Genomic DNA, 20,129 nt, shown 5'->3' with positions numbered 1-20,129 from the left:
ATTTTCAGAGATACAACATTTTCTCTAATCCAATTTTGATAGGATTTGCGGTTTTAAAGCAAAATCATGAAACCCTAAAAAAATCATAAAAATGTAAACCTTGACCGCGATTTATTTAAAAAGCGCTCTGGCAATTTTTTAGTTTTTTTCTCATCTATGAACATTGTAGTTTCAAAATCCGCAAAAACTTCCCAGGTGTAAGTACCTTCCATTTGAAGTCGGCTCAGGCACACCGTGTATGTTGAAGGGTTCTTATTCGATATTTCCAATAATTTATTTTTTTTGTTTGAAATAGGCTTAATTGCATATGTATGTACATGCCTATGTATATATATGCATATTTAATTCCGCTTATCTGTCATCATCTGTGTTGTGGGGCTGATTTAAAGCACTGCATCCATTTCTCAATCAATCGTTAGAGCGCTATCCATACACATTTACACTATGTCAGTTCAAATGTTTATAATTAAGGTTAATTCAAAGCCAGTTCTGGCTCCTTTGTCCTTTGTGTGTGTGTGGGTGTGCGTATGTGAGAGGCCTTAGTTAAACTCTTTTGAACTTTTGCAAACATTCGTATAACGTCAAATACTTTGTTTCTGGCATAAAAAAGAATACACACAACCCCAACAGCATGCATAGAAATCCCATGATAAAGAAGAAGACCATTCCATTAATGGTCGTGGAGGATGATACTAAGGCCAGGACCAATTGGAGTGTGTGCTCGCCAATCAATACCGCTGCAACACATTTAGGCTTTTGCGTTACGGTGAATGCCTCTGATAAATAGACACTGGCAGCAATGGACACACCGACACAAATGATAAATTGGAAGAGCAGCATTAGCAGTGCAATAATTTCCAAATCAAGCTGAACAATGGCTGTATTGGTATTTGCCAAATATTCCATGATGCCACCAGTTATGAGCATAAATATTGTGGCTGGCAGCATTGTTGCCACGCACATTCTACGCCGTCCATATCTGTCGATTAGCAGGCAACCCAATAAACTGCCACATGCTCCGGTGGCCGCCATCGTGTACAAACAATTGGTGTCACAATTGAAGCCTAACCAACTGGCGGACAAATAAACACGATTGAATGGCTGTGACATTGTCAGCGTAACAAAGCCGCGTAAAATAAACAATTTCAATAGTGGGCCAGCGTTGTGCTTTCGAAAAATATACCAGCCGCTCTGGCCAGCATCGAATGCCATTAATTGTACACAGTCCTCACGCACGCGCATCACTTCCGTGGTGGTCAATTGGGTACCTATGAGCTGTTTCAATACATTGCCTGCAGCATGGTCACGTTGTTGCTGAATGAGTAGTAGCGGAGATTCGACACGTTGTTTAAAAGCCGCAACGATGGCTGCTAATCCTAAACAGGCAACCACAATGCCATGAATCTGATCGGGTTGCATAGTGCGGTGACCTGTTGGCGGTTCGAGTGCATACCACATATATGTGAATGTCAGTTGCATGAGTATACCAAACCAGAGAGAGCATCGTTCTGTCGACATAACAAAGCCACGCATTTCCTTGCTGCACATTTCGGGACCGACAACAAAGTTTTGTACTTGTGTTAAGCCCATAGCTATGCCTTCAAATAAACAGGTGAATGCAAGGGCAAAAAATGAGTTTGGAAATGTTAGGAACAATAATCCGCCAACAACAAGTAAAGAACCGCTGGTTATCTGCATAAAGAGATATAGAAAAGAAAATAAATTACATGAAATATCAACACATACATATGTACAAATCTAATATATAAAAGGCAATGTGTGTATGTTAGTATGTTTGTATGTTCCGAATAGACTCAAAAACGGCTGAATAGATTTTCTTGAAAATTTCAGATAATGTACTGGGAACACCGGTGGTGAAAATAGGCTATATATTTTTTTGAATGGTCGTCGCGGAAGTGAATTATCGCGGTCATCCCAAATTATTCAAAAATGTATTATTTCTGATAATATACCTAATTTTAGTAAGCGTTACTACAAAACCGCTATAACACTGGCTTCAATATGTGGGATAACGTGGTCAACGCCATATTTTGGAATACAGTAAAATCCCGATAACTTGAGATGTCACTATATAGAAATTCCAAAAAATCGATTGGGAAATCTTATGAAATTTTGTATGTGGAGTTTTTAGGTCTGAGAATAGGTCGTAATCTATTTTTTTATCCCGCTAAGTGTAGTGACCGGTGGTCCTCCCCACAATTTTTTAAGAAAACCGCGAAATTCAAGATACGTTTTAGTTTATTGTTTACAAATTGTTTGCAATGCTATGGAAATTACAGTCTTGACCTTGAATGGTCGTCGCGGAAGTGAAATATCGCGGTCATCCCAAAATGTTCAAAAATGTATTATTTCAATTAATTAGAACTGTCGTAAGCTGTTTTTATACTGCTAAGAGTAGTGACCGGTGGTCCTCCTCCACAATGTTTTTAAGGAAATCTGAAATCTTTGATATTTTTGAACGTATTGTTTACAGATTGTTTTCCCTGAATGATCGCGGTCATCACAAAGTTTTCAAAAATGTATTATTTCAATTAATATACATAATTTTAGTAAGCGTGACACAAAAATGATATAAACACTAGCTTGAACAAGTGGGATAGCGCGGTCGTGAGCTATTTTAATACGGCTAAGTGTAGTGAACGAAGGTTCTCCTTCAATTTTTTTTTTAAATCCGAAGTCCATTAAGTTTTGAACGTATTGTTTACAGAATTGGAATACAGTAAAATCCCGATAACTTGAGATGTCACAAGATCGAAATTCCAGAAAGATCTATTGGAAATCAGACAAAGTTATTGATATACAATACAATATCATCATTGGAATCAGAATACCGCGATCGTGTTCGATTTTTGAAAATATTATAATTACGGATAAAATCTCAAAATGTGGGAAGTGAAACTTCATGAGCATTGATTTCTATCATTGGAATAGCTAGATAAAGATACATTTTTTAAATACAGCAAAATCTCGATAATAGCAACTACAATTTATAGAAGTAATTTTTTTATGAATTATATAAATGTTGCCATACATATCCCGAAGGAACATACATTTCGCTGAGGGGTATTTTACCACTATTGCATATAGAGCGCGAAGAAAAAAGCCGTTACGTTCGATCGGGCTGAATGAGATTAAATCCACCAAAAAAATAGCGAAAATCAGACGCCACCGTTCTATGGGAGCTATATCAAAACGAGGACGTATACTGAAAATTCTCTGCAAGACTGTTTACGACCCCCAACAGTGGCTATATCTCTGCACTATCGAAAACCGGGAGGTACTGTTTTATGGGAGCTATATCAAAACGTGAACCTATAACTGTTACATACCGAACGCAAATAAAAAGGCGTGGCTTTCGGTCGATCCGAATATTTATGTTCTCCTCTTTAAAATATATTAAAACCAGATTTCAGCCATTTCGGTGTGATAATGATGTTAAATCCTCAAAAATAGCGAAAATCAGCCGGTACCGTTCTATGGGTGCTATATCAAAACGTGGACCTATACCAACAATTCTCTGCAGTAATAATTACGATCCCAACCGAGACCAACAATCCAATATATAGCAATGCTAATTGACGTGCACCGACCATTATATGTGGGTCACAAAGTGCTTTAAACTGTCGATTTATGGTGAAGGGTATAATAAAAGAGATTTTATATCTTATATTTGGGGTATACCATTACATGGAATTTATTATGTCAAAACATTGATTTATATTATGAAGTTTCTAGAGGGATGCCTAATTATGGGTTTATCAATACTGGATAGATAACTAAAGTTTACACGGAGAATCCAAACAACGGGCCAGCAACGCGGACCGGGTCAGCTAGTATTATATAAAATGTATGTACATTGCAGTAAAAATATTATGTTTAATCGCCCGAGCTTTTTGGAGTGTCCACTACACCTGAACATAACACACTGAATAGTAAATTTCTTGTTGGAATGAATAACTAGAAGTAACTTTTTAAGATTTGTTTGATCAAAGATAGCTTCTCATGCATTTTTTGTACTTTCTTGGACTGTTTCGTGTAGGAATTTTTTTCATGGGACCCGGACTTCGTTACGAATAATTGAGGTTTTCGTTTTAGAAAAAAATCAGAGAAAAATCAAAAAACAAAAAAAAAAAAAAATCGCCGGAGAGCTTTTCAAATAAATCGCGATTCAAGTTGTCGTTTTTAGGGGTTTTTTAGGTTTTCACGATTTTGCTTGGAAACCGCAAGTCCTATCGAAAATGGACTAAAGTAAATGTTGTAACTATGAAAATTCTCTACATTATTGACCTCTACGGTAATTTCGTAGGTTTTACCGTTGTTGAGATATAGAAGTTCAAATTGGGACAATGTATTGACTGTATCGCCTTCTTATAAAATATGTCATGACTACAATTTCCCAACTTAAACTTATATGTATATTTCGACAATGGTACAACCTAGAAAAAATTACGAAACCCAATCTTGTAGAGAATTTTTAAAGCTAAAAGACTCTCTCTAGTCCCGTTTTCAAGTAAATCGTGAAAACCTAACAAAAAAGCAAAAAATGTGACTTGAACATCTATATATCTCACAAATGGTAAAACCTAGGAAGAAATCATAATGGTCAATCACATTTCACAGCTACATCATCATTTTCTTTAGCCCCATTTCGATAGGACTTGCGGTTTCCAAGCACAATTCTAAACCTAAAATAAACATAAAAATGTGAATTTTGACCGCGATTTATTTGAAAATCCCTCCAGCGATTTTTTCTTGTTTTTGGATTTGTCTCATCTATGAACGTTGCTGTTTCAAAATCCGCAGAAATTTCTCAGGTGTAAGTGGTTTTCACTTAAAGATAGTTAAGGCGCACCATGTATGACATTGTTTTATAAGGTAGCGATACAGTCAATGCATTGTCCCAATTTGAACTTCTATATCTAAATAACGGTAAAACCTACGAAATTAACGTAAAGGTCAATCACGTAGATAATTTTCATAGCTACAATATTTGCTCCAATGTCATTTCAATAGGACTTGCGGTTTCCAAAAAAAAAATCGTGAAAACATAAAAAAACCCCTGAAAATGTCAACTTGAATCGCGATTTATTTAAAAAGCGCTGCGGCGATTATTTTGTTTTTCAATTTTTCTCATCTATGATCATTGTAGTTTCAGAATCTGCAAAAATTTCCCCGGTGTAAGCACCTTCCATTGCTTCAAGAGCACCGTGTGTACGAATTTCCTACTGTACAAACGTATTTTGAAGTTACATGATGGTCAGGCGTTACCACTGTCATGTCTTGTGGTATTTTTCTCAATCGAAATTTTCAATTTTCTATACTGCTTCCGTGAGGTATTCGAGTTTAAAATGGCAATCCCAAGAATCTCTTCCATTTTACAGGACCACTTTGAATAACTTTGATACAAAGCGGAGAAGGAAATGGAACCTCCCCTATAACCAGGATCTGCGCATAAAATATATGGACAGGGAATGAACAGTTTACGCAGGGGGCGATATAAACCTTACAAAAAGGAAGCATGTATATTGGTGTGATGACTTTTCAACTTTTTTCTCTGTTGCACGAATGCCTGAACTTATGTCTATTAGCAAGTAAAAAGGCGTTAAGTTCGGCTGAACTTTTTATACCCTCAAACATGACAAATTATGAAATTATAAAAAAAATAGTTTTCATTCTGTCACCCTAAATTACAAATTATTTATAGCTAATTCGGAAATGTAGTTAAAACTCTAAAAACTTTGTTCCAAAACGGGGATCTATGTCCACAATTTTCGATGTAGAAGTTTTTTGACAACCAAAATTACAGCCAATTTGGACGAAAATATAGAAAAAAACCTTAAAAATACCGCAAATCGTGAAGTACCGGTTTCTAAACATGGACCTATACTAAAACATGGACCTTTGTTTGATAATTATTGGTGAAGAAGTTTTGTGACCGCTGGAGACGGGTAGTTCGGTCAAAAATGTAGCTAAAAACCTTAAAATATCTATACGCAAAGAAGAGTTATTGTAGGAGCAATCGTAATCCAAGAACAAGAATAGTGTATTGTAAAAATTTGAAAATATGTATTGTTGTTTCAACCTCATATTTTGTGTCAGGCACAAGCTAAAATCCTCAAAATATCTAAAATCGGAAGATAACAATATAGGGGCAATACCAAAATATGAACCTGTGTTGAAGGGCAAATGTCAAATAACAGGTAGTTCGATAAAAAAAAGTAGCTAAAATTCTGAAAATATCTAAAATCGGGAGGTATTCTCATGGGGGGGTTACACCAATACGTGGACCTATCGACGCCTCCAAACAATAGTATGGTAAGTCCACTTAGCATGTTTTCAAGTTCTTTACATTTTTATATTTAACGTCCTTTAACTTAAATTCTGTCAAATTTAGGTAAAGATCGGACAATCCGAACAGAAGTTATAAACAAATATTTACTTAGCATAGTACTGAAGGTCAAAGAAATTTCCAAACTTTTAGAGCTTGCCCTGCAAAACTCGCTTTTTAGACTTAGCATACTATTATTTGGAGGTGTCGATATATTGACAATTTTTAGTGCAGAAGTGTTTTGGCCGCTAAGAACCTCACATAACAAATTACGAGGTAAAATCAGCAAAATACTGAAAGTCAGGAGGTAGTGTTATATGAGGGCTATACCAAAACATGAACCAATGTTGGAGAAGTTTCTGACCACTGGGAATCTCAAATGTCAAATGAAAGATAGTTCGCTAAAAACTCGAAAATCAAAATATGTTGAAATTTTTGGTGGAGAAGTTTCGTTACCACTGAGAACCTAAAACGTCAAATAACAAGTAATTCGGTGAAAAAGTATCTAAAATCCTGAAATTGTCTAAAATCGGAAGGTACCTTTAAATGGGCGCCATAGCAAAACTTGGGCTACATACTCGTACATCGACAACTTTTGATGGAGGAGTTTTGTGACCACTGGAAACATCAAATGCCAAATTGCTGACAGTTCGGTCAAACAATTTTTGCTAAAATCCTCAAAATATCTAAAAACGGGAAGTACTCTTATATGGGGCTATACCAAAACATGGACCTTTTTTGGTGAAGAAATTTTGTGAGCATTGGGAACGGCAAGCAGCTAGTTCCGTCAAAAAATGTAGCTAAAATCCTCAAAATACCGAAAATCGGAAGGGCTATATGAAGGCTATACTAAAACCTATACTGACAAATTTTGGTGGAGAAGTCTTGCAACCAGTGGGGTTAAATAACAAGTAGTTCGGAGAAAAAAATTAATGGAAGATGTTCCTAAAATCCTCAAAATAACTAAATTGGAAGGGGAGAGGGCTTTACCAATACTGACAATATTGGTTGAGAAGTTTTGCGACCAAATAGCAGGTAGTTCGATGAAAAAAGTAGCTAGAATCCTCAAAATATCGAAAATTGAGATTTTACCTTATATTGGGGCTATACCAAAATATGAACCTACTTTGACAATTTTTTGTGGAGGAGTTTTGTGACCGCTGGGAACCATAAATGTCAAATAACTTAAATGGAGGCTATACCGTATAATGAATATTTTTGATGGAGAAGTTGTGGCAAATTACAGCTTGTTCGGTCAATTCTTGGTGGAGAAGTTTTGCGACCACTGGGAACCTGAAATTTCAGATAAATAAATAACAGTCGGTGAAAAATGTAGCTAAAATTCTCAAAATATTTAAATCGGATGGTACCCTTATTTGGGGGCTAATCCAAAAAGTGGACCTACAGCTGTGTTCAAAATAATAGGAGTACCCATACACACACCAAGGGAATGGTCAAATAATCATGGATAATATTCTCCAAACTGGACGATTCTGTATTTGTTTTACATTGTTGGTATCTTAACTGTTAATTCATTAACAGAAATGTTACAAATTGTATTAAATTATTTGCTGTTTAAACCAACATTATAAATCGTCTTCAAAATTTTTGTTCATAAAATAGGAGTGTGAAAGACAAAGGACAATAACAATTTTTATACCGTCCACCATAAGATATACCCCCCCATCTCATGGTGGAGGGTATACAAATTGTTATTAAGTTTGCCATTCAGTTTGTTACTACTTGAAATAATCATTTAAGACCCCACAAACTATGTACATTCTTGATCAGCGTGCAATTGTACATCGATATAGCCATGTCCGTCCGTCTGTCCGTCTGTGGAAATGTGGATGAAATTCTGTTAAATTCTATTGTATGTACGTAGGACTTTTGGTATTGAAAACGGGCTATGTAGGTCCACGTATAGCCCCCATACAAAGTGACGCGTGACGCGTCGTCGTTTTAAGGAAATTTTAGGATATTTGTCCCATTTAACCACCGAATTGGTTGTAATTTGGTATTTTGTGTCTCCAGAGGCTAAAAACCATTTCTACCAAAATTTGTTTATATAGGTTCACGTTTTGATATAGCCCCTTCCTAGGACGATATCTCCCCATTTTCGGTATTTTGAAGGTTTAAGTTAATTTTTCCAGTCGAAATGGATGAAATTTGGTATTTAGTCCTCCTTTGGGCTACAAAACTTGTTCACAGAAATTTGTCAGCATCGGCCCACGTTTTGATATACCCCCATAGAACGGTACATAGAACGGTATACAACTTTCCACCTGAAATTTGCTGGTATAGGTCCACGTCTTCATATAGCCCCCATAGAACGGTACTTCCCGATTTTCGGTATTTTGAAGGTTTTTGCCTCAAAATACCACTTTCCGCCAGAAATTTGTCCGCATATGTATTTATAAAGTCCCCTAGAACGGAAATCGCAAATTTTCGACATTTTGAAAGTTATAAAACTTTATAACAGGTGCAAAACATTCCTGGAAAAAAATCAGACAGCATACATCCACGTTTTGCCAAAGGCCCCCATTTAAGGGTACCACCCAATCATTGGACACCGGTCGTTTGTATGAACAAAATGCGTATACTTAATATCTCACGCTAGTTTGTATGATGTTACTCATACGTTTGAACTAGGACAGTGAACTAGGTCGTTCAATTCCCAACTCTAAAACTTACTCGCAAAAATACTACCCATTCACATATGTATGTATATCAAGCATGGTCACATTTGGCACGGCGGTACCGATGATTTTCGGCAATTTACACGCACACGACCCGAATGCATAGAAAGAGCGTTCAAAAGAGAACAAATGTTTTGATTTGTTATTGTTTTATAGCTTGCGTGAATACAAACTTACTAACACACTGTTATAAGTTGCCAATATTTTGAATACATTCACATTTTCTCCGTTCTCTTTTTGGTCATGCCTGATGTATATGTAGGATTAATCAAACCTTCATGGACCGATATTTACCAATTTTATTTATATGGAGTAGTTTTCTCAAATTTTGGAACAGAGATTGTTATAATTTGGTATTGTGTTCAGTCAGAGGATAAAAGGAACAACGATTAGCTCTTTTAATGAGTGTTACGACATTTTTCTTCTTAAGTGGATGTAACTTGGTATTTTGGGATCTCAATGGGTGGAAAACCTCCACAAAAAAATTATCTGTATAAAGTGACTATCATCAGTTAAGTTTTTATTCTCGTCCAAACAATTATACTTAACGTAGAGAAAGAGCTTAGTAGTTACTGCTTATATTTACTTCAATACAGTGGTGATGAAGAGTATAAAAAGTTTGTTTTTATTTCTTTTTTTGACCAGCATTTTCAATATTGTAGTTTATAGTAATGAGTCCAATAGATTTGAAAACTGCTTGAAAACAAAAGTCCTTTGATGGTAGCCAAATGCATGCCATTGTCCTTTCAGCGTATTTTCCTATAAATTGAGCATTTATTGATCAATGCAATGGGTTTTATAGACAAAACCTTTAGTTATAAGACTTGTTCGGCTTCTACGTCGAACAATATATAGTGATTGGTATCCCATAAATTTGTGTATTTTGATCATTGCTCCAAGATTAAGCAGAGCTCCGAAATACTCGCTCGAATTCTACTCGCAGTTGCAACTCGCGCGAGTTCGAGCGGGAGTACTCGCGCGAGTAGAAAAAATAAATCGAGTCTACTCTATTTTTACTCGTCACTCGCGAAGCATATTTCAGTCTTTCTCGAGTGAAAAAGAATTGATATGCTTTTGAAAAAAGGAAATTGTGCAGTGTTGGGGCAAGTTGAGGCGGGTCATATTTGGGGTGGGTCAATTTGAGAGTGGTATGTTGAGGGGGTGGGCAAGTTGAGGGTGGGACAAGTTAAGGGCGGGGAAAATTGCCAACCATGATTACCCATGTATACCTGGCCATTCCCTTGGTATGTTTGGGCACTCCTATTATTTTTGATGGAACTAGCTGTAATTTTCCACATGAGTTTCTCAGCGGTCACAAAATTTCTCCAACAAAAAAAAGTGAACATTTGTCAACGTTTTGGTATGGTCCCATAAAACAGAAGAACCGATTTCGGTTTTTATACCCTCAGCATTTATGCTAACGAGGGTATATACACTTTCATACGGGCGAAATGTGCCTCATCGAAATAATGGTTTTAGACCCCAAGTATGTTCGGACGAAATCCGTTTCAGACAATTTGGGGCTGATTTAGCCATGTCCGTCCGTCTGTCTGGCTGGAGCGCACAATAACTTTCGAACGGATCAACCGATTCGGTCCAAATGTTGGGTATTCTAATATTTTGCCTAAACTTAGTTTAAGTTCGAAGATATCGGTTAATCTCCCTCGGGTACCTCCCCCACAAAAGTTCGAAAATGTTCTGAAAAATTGTGCGCACGATAACTCTTGAAGGTAGTGATCGATTTGGTCCATACTTTACACATCCTAATATATTTACCAGATATACATAGATCAGGTTCGAATATGGACTATATTTGTCCACTCCTTCGGGTACCTCCCACACAAAATTTCGGATAAGTTCACTTTAAAACCTGCTCTCGAATCACTTTCTGTTGAAGCAACTTGCATTCACTGACCCCCTTACGATGGTAAAAGTTTTTTCAGGGGCTAGTAAATACTTCCTGAGAAAATAGCCCGAACTATGTGTAATGGCTGGAGCGCATTATAGCACTCGAACTGGTCAACCGATTTGGTTGGAAATTTGTTCATCGACATATTTTGTCCAAACATAGTTTCAATTCGATGATGGGCAATACCGGTCCACAACTTCCACTACTTCCCCCCAAAATTTAAAAATGTCACTAAATTGGTATGCATGATACACTTTCTTGAACGGGGTAACCAATTTGTTCCAAACTTTGGATCTTCTTATATTTTGTCGAAATTTAGTTTAACTTCCAAAAAAGGCCTATATTGGTCCTCTACTTAAGGTACCTTCCCTGCAAAAGTTCAACATTTTTGTTTAAATGCAGCTTAGGGTCTGTTCGAAGATCCTTTGGAAATGTATACCGATGCTATTCGTTGGGGTCCTCTTTACTGCGATATTATGTTTTCCGTGGACAAGTTCATGCTTCCTGGCATACTGGTCCAAATGTTATACGTTTACCCACTGAAATGACTAGTGGATGTGATATCTATAGAAAAGATATGACTCCCAAAATAAGATCCACTTTCATAATGGACTATGTCGGTCCATTCCTTGAAGTACCTCCTCCGCAACAGTTTTGAACTTAAATCCTAATCCACATTTGTCTGTAAGTTCATATGTTCAAAATTTTGAAAATACCCTAAATACATTCGATCTGTCCGTAGATGAAAGTTTTATGTATAGTGGTTTAAAACTTCTCTATCAACAATTATTTGACATTGACCTCCTTGTGGTATAGTCCACAATATAATAGTAACGCCAGTTTAAGTTGACCGAATTATATAGAAATATAGAACGCCAAATAGTTCCCAGAGCTCAAAGAAATCTTAACGTAAAATTGTGAACATTAATTATTCCATACGAATTATAAATATTTCATGGTGGAGGGTGTAAAAAGTTAGGACCGGCCGAACTTAATGCTTTTTTGCTTGTTTAGTTATTTGTTATCCCTTCAGGACATCCAGCTTTATCTCGCACCTTCGCATCAACAATGCCTTTTAATATTTTAAATTCCGAGTTCTAGCCGTTTTGCCTGGTCGTTGATGATGAGCCAGTCATTTAGTCGCTTATCACTCAACTCTTTTATATATGTACATATAGATAATTTATTGGCCTAAAACGATTTCCTTGGCTAGGTCATGATGTTTGCAATGGAAAAATCTTCGTTGAAAAATCAAGGGAAATATGGTATCGCAAATCATGGTATTTCAGATTGAAGAAATTGCTTAAAAAATCGACATATTTGGACCCCTTATGAACCTTTTGCCTCGGACCCCCTAACAAAGTAATTACTTGTGCTCCTATTATGACCTTTTTGAACCTACAACAAGCGAAATGTTGTTTGTTCTTAATGGAAACTGTAAAAATAAGGACAAGACCGAGCAAGAAGTATTACTTCCTCGCATCTGCTTTACTTACATGAGCAATATTTTTCGATACACGTCCAACAAACATTGACGCTGCAATACATCCCACTATGGCGCCAAAGAAAAATGCCACTATTAAAAGGCAACTGTCATAATCGTAATCAAAACGATTCGGTGGTGCTTCGTATACTGTCCATGCTAGCTTTAAACCACCGGCAAACATAATCAAAGATGCTGGTATTGTGAGTTGTAGCTGGATGCGACAATGCCATAGTTGTTGTAACCATGTTTGGCTCTCCTCCTCCTTGATGGTAGGTAAAATGGGCATTTTATTTCCACAATAAAATCACGACTTTTCTACTCGGAAAATTGCAATGGTGGTGCAATTTTAACAATGAAACATTTTCCCATTTGGAACTTGCTGATGCGCGTTGTGAAGAATACCCGCTGAAGACAAATGATTCACTAACGGTTGAACTACTTCAATTTGAATTAAGGTACGTAAATGACAAAGTGATACTCCGCTATCAATAAATATTTTATTTATATTAACGATTTATGACAATTGATGGTTCTTTTTACTTTCCATATTCGCTTTCGCAGTTTTATGTGCATACATCCATACAGACGAGTATGTGTATGCTTAACTTTGTTGGACTATCGGACGCGTTTTTTTATTCGGCTGGTAAAGCGTGTGTATAATCTATGGGAACTGAAAAATATATGATAAACAGTGGTTAAAATGGAATAAAATGTTATGGAAATCAATAACTTTTAGCACTAAGGTAAAGGTAGTAATTTATACTGGAAATGGGGTCTTTGAGTCTAAATGATCGAACGCAAAGGCAATGCGTATAAACCATGTCTTATGGTATGTCTATGTTAAAATAAAATCTCTAAAACATTATTTTTAAATCCTTTACTTTGTAATTAGAGCTTTTGCTGGATTAGCAATATTTGCCAGATTGGTCCTCAATAGATTTTTTTTGTTGTTGTTGGTGTGCGAATGATTAACCACAATTTCCGTTTCAAAATTCTGATATTGATAAGTTACCTTTGTTTTTCGATTTGAACCACTGTAGCGGCATTGTTAAGTAAATTTGTTGTATATTAATTGATAAGATATGGCTGCTTCTATGTTTGGATTTCTTATCAGTTTTTTTTTGCTGTACTTACACAAAATATCGACTGAATAGAATTAAATTTATTGGATAAAAGGCGTGATGTCGATAAGAAATAAAATAACAATATTTGCAAACAAACAAAAACATTTTTGAGTGCAAAATACCACTCGAAAACCGTGGGGGTATGTTGCATTCATAATAAAAATCTACTTTTAGGAAAAAAAGCTTCGGCAACGACACACAATGGTTCAGAAATCGATTTTCCTGGCCAAAACCACAATTATTTTGTGGCGCCACCGATTTTTAATTTATTTACGGTAATCGATATTAAACGTATTGAAACGAAGGAAACAAGTAAAAAAGTATCAATATTATGTACTTATGAACTTGCCGAAAAGAATATGGATTTGGATTAAAGCTCAAAAGTTTTGCAGGGGAGGTACCTAAAGGAAGTGGGTCTTATTTCGGGAGTTATTCTTCTCGATAGATATCGCGCCCACCAGTCACCATTGGTTATTTCAGTTGGACACCATTTTCTTTAGATCTTTGGACCATTATATCAGGAAACATGGACTTGGCCACGAAAAATATAAAAAAATATATTATTGTTGTAAACAAGGACACTAGGAGTAGCTTCGGTATTCGAACAGACCTTTAGCCGCACTTAAATAAAAATGTTGAACATTTGTGTGGGTGGTACCCCAAGCAATGGACCTTTTGAACATAAACTAAGTTTGGACACAATATTACGAGATCCAAAGTTTGGGTCAAATTAGTTGCTCCGTTCATGAGATAACGCGCGTAACATTTTAGGGAATATTTTCAAACTTTTGTGGGGGAGGTACCCGAAGAAGTGGACCTATAAGCAACATCTTCGAATTTTATATAATATTTGAAGTAATTTTACGATATGCAAAGTGTGGACCAACGCAGTATTCGGTTCGGGAGTTGTCGTGCGCACCAGCCATTACACATGCTGATCGTAGAGGTTTTTTTTACAGTTTTCGGGTAATTTTCTCAGAAGTATGGACTTGCCACTGAAAAAACTTGTACCATCGTAATACGGGCCTTGAGTACAACAAGGAAAATCTAAACAATTCGAGAGGAGGTCCTAACCTGCACTTTTCCGAAATTTCGTTTGGGAGGTATCCGAAGGAGTTGATATATACAGTCCACATTCTAACCTGATCTATGTCTCCTAAAAATATTATGATGTCCAAAGTATGGATCAAATCGGTTACTGCCTTCGAGACTTATCATGCACACCATTCTAGCGAAAAGTTTTGAACTGTTGTGGGGGTGGTACCCAAAGGAGTGGACCGATATGGCCCACCTTAGAAGTTGATTGAATTTTGCGCAAAATATTACCACTTCCAAATTTTAGATCGAATTAGTTTATCCGTTGGAGAGTTATCGTGCTGTGCAACAACTATACATGTTACTTTAGCGGGTTATTATAGCTTTCAGGCCACTTTCCCAGGAAGTAATGACTTGACCCTGAAAAAACTTGAACCGTCGTGATGGGGCAGCGAATTCAAGCTGCTACAGTTAAAACCAAAACGATTCGAGAGGAGGTTTTAAACTGCACTTCTCCGAAATTTTGTGTGGGAGATATTGGAAGGACGGGACCGATTAATTCCATATTAGAACCTCATCTAATTCTGATTGATATTTCACGATGTGCAAAGTAAGGACAAATCGGTTACTCCCTTCTGATCTGATTTTTTTGGAAAGTTTTGGAAAGTTCGAGCATGTGTTGTGTTGTTTACACTGACTTGAAAAAATCACTTTGCAAAAAATTGAATTTACTTGTGAACATTTTCGTTCGATAATTTTTCACAACTTCCAACGTGGATAATCATGGCAAGAGTGCATCTATCAAATTAAGTCTTTGTATGTCGATAAAGGGCCATCCTATAGCACTAAGAAAAACTGGTTTAATTAATTAAATCGTGACCGACACTCGCCAAACAACGAAGGTCGTGAGGGCCGCCAAAAAAGGCAGTTGTGCCAGAAAAAATTAAGGCGTGCATGACCGGATAATGCAAGCTTGCCTTGTTATATACCGTGAGATAGAGGCATCCTTGAGTATTTCTTCCATCAACTAACATTTGCTATTGCATGAACACCTGGTCGCAAAAATGGATTTTTGTCGCTAGATCCAGCAAAAATGGCCAATCGCTCAAAAAAGCCTCTTGTGGATTAGTGCAAAGAAATCCTGAATAAAAACAATCGCGATGTTTCAAACGATATTTATTAGATCGTCACAGACGACAAATCTTGGATCTATGCTTAGGAGCCAACGAAAGTTAATCATGGAAGAAGTCCTTCGAAGCAAATGCTCGCCTGCTTCTTCGGCAAAACTGACCGTGTAGCGACTATACGTCTTGAGAAATGTAGGATGGTTAATTCTGAGTGTTACGCTGCAATTTGTTTGCCTGAAGTCTTCTGAGAAATTCGAAAAACGAACAAGAGAAGACGAATTATTCTTCATCATGACAATGCGAGCTCCCACACATACATAAATATGAACAACATCGGCTAATATTTTGGTATAGCCCTCATTTCACGGTACCTCCTTATATTCGGAATTTCGAGGATTTAAGCAAACCTTTCCTTCCAAATAAGTTGCAATTTGGTACTTAGGGTTTCTAGTGGTCACTAAACTTTTTACCAAAAATTGTGGACATAGGTCCACGTTTGTTTACAAGTCCCTTTTTAGGTACCTCCCGATTTTCGCTATCTTGGGGGATTTAAGCTACATTTTCCGCCCAAATTAGGTGTAATTTGGTATTTGGAGTTCCCAGCGGCCACAAACATTCTCCACTAAAAATATGAACTATATTTGTCCACTCCTTCCCACACAAAATTTCGGATAAGTTCACTTTTTTGTTGAAACAACCTGCATTCTCTGCCTCAATTACGGCGGTAAAAGTTTTTTTCAGGGGGAAAGTCCATACTTCTGGAGAAAACAGCATATGTAGCGGCTGGAGAGCACGATAACTTTCAAACTGATAAACCGATTTGGTCCATATTTTGTAGTTTCAGTTCGAAGATACGCAAAACCGGTACACAACCCCAGGAACCTTACTTACTTACTTAGCTGGCCCATTACAGAACATTTGTTCTATAGGCCGAACTAAGAAGAGATCTCCATTCCTCTCTATTTGTTGCTTTGCACTCTGGAATACCGCGCCTTTTCATCTCAACATCCACTTGTTTGCGCCATCTATTCCTTGGCCTGCCAATTCTGCGTGCACCGCCATGTGGCATGTATTCATACGCCTTTTTAGCGGGTTCATCATCGCTCATTCTTATGATATGGCCTAGCCAACGCAATCGCTGCATCTCGATACGTTTAACAATATTCATGTCGTTGTATAGCAGATACAGCTCGTGGTTCATGCGACGTCGATATTCACCGTCAACGCAGATTGGTCCGTAGATCTTTCGAAGAATTTTTCTCTCAAACACACCAAGCACTGCCATGTCTGCTTGCGCAAGTACCCAGGCTTCGGAGCCATACATCAGCACGGGTAGTATCAGTGTTTTGTAGAGCGTTATTTTTGTTTGACGAGATGTGGCTTTGTTTTTAAACTGCTTACTTAATCCAAAGTAGCATCTGTTGGCCAATACAATTCTTCTTTTTATTTCACAACTGATGTCGTTTGTTGTGTTGACGGAGGTGCCGAGGTAGACGAAGTCTTTTACTACCTCAATATTATAGGAACCAACTTCCACAGTCGGTCCGAGCTCAATGGACGCATTGCGCGTCGACACCATCAACTTGGTCTTCTCACCGTTTACCGCCAGACCCACTTTAGCAGATTCTCCTTCGACCTTTATAAAGGTATCAGTTACTTCTTTTACTGATCGACCCATGATGTCTATATCATCAGCATAAGCAAGTAACATGTGACTATTGGTGTAGATTGTGCCACTTCTTTTGACGTTTGCCTCTCGTATAACCTTTTCTAGCAGGATGTTGAAGAGGTCACACGAAAGGCTGTCTCCTTGTCTGAAACCTCTTTTGGTACCAAACTCTTCGGAGAGGTTCTTTCCTATTTTAACTGAGGACCTCGTGTCAGTTAAAGTCATTTTACAAAGCCGGATGAGCTTTGCGGGAATACCAAATTCAGACATGGCTTGGAATACCTTTGAGCGCAGCGGACTGTCGAAGGCTGCTTTATAATCGACAAAAAGGTGGTAGGTGTCGATCTGCATCTCTTGGGTCTTCTCTAGGATTTGCCGCAGGGTAAATATCTGGTCAATGGTGGACTTGCCAGGTCTAAAGCCGCATTGGTATGGTCCAATAATCTCGTTGACCATAGGCTTTAGTCGTTCGCACAATATCCCTGACACGATCTTGTAGGCAATAGGGAGTAGACTTATGCCCCTATAGTTAGAGCATACAGTCTTATCTCCCTTCTTGTGGACTGGGCACAGGATACTTAGGTTCCAATCGTCGGGTACTCGTTCTTCCTGCCAGATGGTGCTAACTAGCTGATGAATACACCTTATCAGCGTGTCGCCTCCGGTTTTGAACAGCTCGGCTGGTAAACCATCGGCCCCTGCTGCCTTATTATTCTTCAGCCGATTTATTGCTGTCTTTACCTCATCTTGGCTGGGCGGTATACATTCAATACCATCTTCTGGGATTGGGACTGTGGTATCTTCGTCGTCTTCGCTGCTATTGGATACCAACAGATTTGAAAAATGTTCTTTCCATATCCTGAGTACACTATCTGTATCAGTTACCAAATTACCTTGCTGGTCTCTACAGGAGGATGTGCCTGTACCAAAGCCATCAGTTTGATGCTTGACTCTTTGGTAGAATTTTCGGACTTCATTCTGGCTCCTGTACATCTCGATTTTTTCACACTCCCGCTTTTCCATCTCTCTCTTTTTCCTGCGGAAAAGACGTTTCTCCTCTCTCCTTTTCTCCCTGTATCTCTCTCGTGCGCTACGCGTTGCTACGGATTGTAAAGTAGCCTTATATGCCGCATTTTTCTCTTCGGTGGCAGCACGACACTCCTCATCATACCATGGATTCCTTGGTGGAGGTCTCTGGTATCCAAGTATGGATTTTGCGGCTGTTTGCATGGAGTGGGCAATGCTTTGCCATTGCGCTGATATGTTATCGGGATGAGGAGGGCTTTGATTAAGCAATTGGGCTAGTTGAGTGGAATATGCTGTGGCTATCTGTTGTGATTGCAGCTTAACGATGTCTAACTTTCGTGTTGTGTCTGTTCGTACTTTGTTTGCTACGTTTAAGCGGGTGCGTACCTTTGCTGCAACAAGGTAGTGGTCCGAATCAATGTTTGCGCCTCGGAACGATCGTACATCCAACACGCTCGATGAATGTCTTCCATCTATCACAACATGATCAATTTGGTTTCTTGTTTTCTGATCTGGAGACAGCCAGGTGCCCTTATGAATATCGAGATGATTAAATCTGGTACTGCTAACTACCATGTTTTTTGCAGCTGCAAAGTCTATCAGTCTCATACCATTGTCAGATGTTTCACTGTGGAGACTGAATTTCCCGACTGTTGGGCCAAAGATATTCTCCTTTCCAATTTTGGCATTAAAATCGCCTAGAATGATTTTAATGTCATGGGCAGGGCAACGGTCATATGTTTCTTCTAAGCGCTCGTAAAATATATCTTTGGTCTGTTCGTCCTTTTCTTCAGTGGGAGCATGAGCGCAAATAAAGCTGATGTTGAAGAATTTAGCTTTTATTCGAATTGCAGCAAGTCTTTCATTCACTGGAGTGAAGCTGGATACAAGATGTTTTAGTCTCCGACTAACTACGAATCCACAACCAAACTCATGCTTTACGTCATGGCAGCTATAATACAGTGCGTCACCTTTAGGTGTTGTTGTGACGCCTTTCCCAATCCATCGTATTTCCTGTATGGCAGTAATATCGGTCTTGTACTTTTCAAGTACGTCTGCCAATGCGAAGACTGCACCTTCTCTATAAAGAGTGCGAACATTCCAGGTGCAGATTCGCAGATCATGGTCCTTAAAACGTTTGCGGGGTTCGTCAACTTTAGAGGGGTTTGTTTTTCTTTTCTTTCGTTTTTTCATAGTAGGCTGTTTTTTCTAGGGGAGGGTTACTAACCCGACGCCCAAACCCAAGTTTTTAACGTTCTTATGGGTGAACGCGCGGCACATGTTAGCTCACTACCTTTAACGGGTGTTAAAGGCAGTTCCCCAGGTGACACCACGGGGAGGTCAGTGTCCACTTGGGATGAAAGAGGGACCAAGATAAATCCTGGGCTTTGCCATGTTAAAACCGGTCAGGACCGTTCCTTGGTATCTTCCATCCCCTACGTCACCTTAGGAACCTCCCCCCAAAATTAAAAAATGTCTCTTATATGTTAAACACTATATCTGTTGAAGGGATTTGGTCCAAACTGTGGATCTCCTAGTATTTTATCCATATTCGAAAACGGCCCATATCGGCCCTCTCATTAGGGTACCTCCCCCAAAAGTTCAACATTTTTGTCTAAGTGCAGTTTAGGTCTGTTCGAAGATCCTTTAGAAATGTATTACGATGCTATTCGTTATGGCCCTGTTTACAGCGATATTATGTTTT

General features: G+C 38.1%; 1 protein-coding gene across 1 annotated transcript; it reads right to left on the bottom strand.

Annotated features, from left to right (window-relative positions):
• Positions 1–272: 272 nt before the first annotated feature.
• LOC141402011 (solute carrier family 2, facilitated glucose transporter member 12) lies at positions 273–13,046 on the bottom strand. Its single transcript, XM_073982619.1, has 2 exons — positions 12,454–13,046; positions 273–1,692 (listed from the first exon to the last, which is right to left on the bottom strand). Exons 1-2 carry the CDS (start codon positions 12,727–12,729, stop codon positions 544–546), a joined length of 1,425 nt encoding a protein of 474 aa, XP_073838720.1. The 5' UTR covers positions 12,730–13,046; the 3' UTR covers positions 273–543.
• Between the last annotated feature and the right edge of the window lie 7,083 nt (positions 13,047–20,129).

This window comes from Musca autumnalis, unplaced genomic scaffold (assembly GCF_047663935.1).
Source record: "Musca autumnalis isolate F117 unplaced genomic scaffold, ASM4766393v1 scaffold_4, whole genome shotgun sequence".
In the NCBI taxonomy this organism is placed as follows: Eukaryota; Metazoa; Arthropoda; class Insecta; order Diptera; family Muscidae; genus Musca; species Musca autumnalis.
The sequence above is the reverse complement of the archived record's forward strand: the minus strand, read 5'-3'. Positions and strand labels throughout refer to the sequence as shown.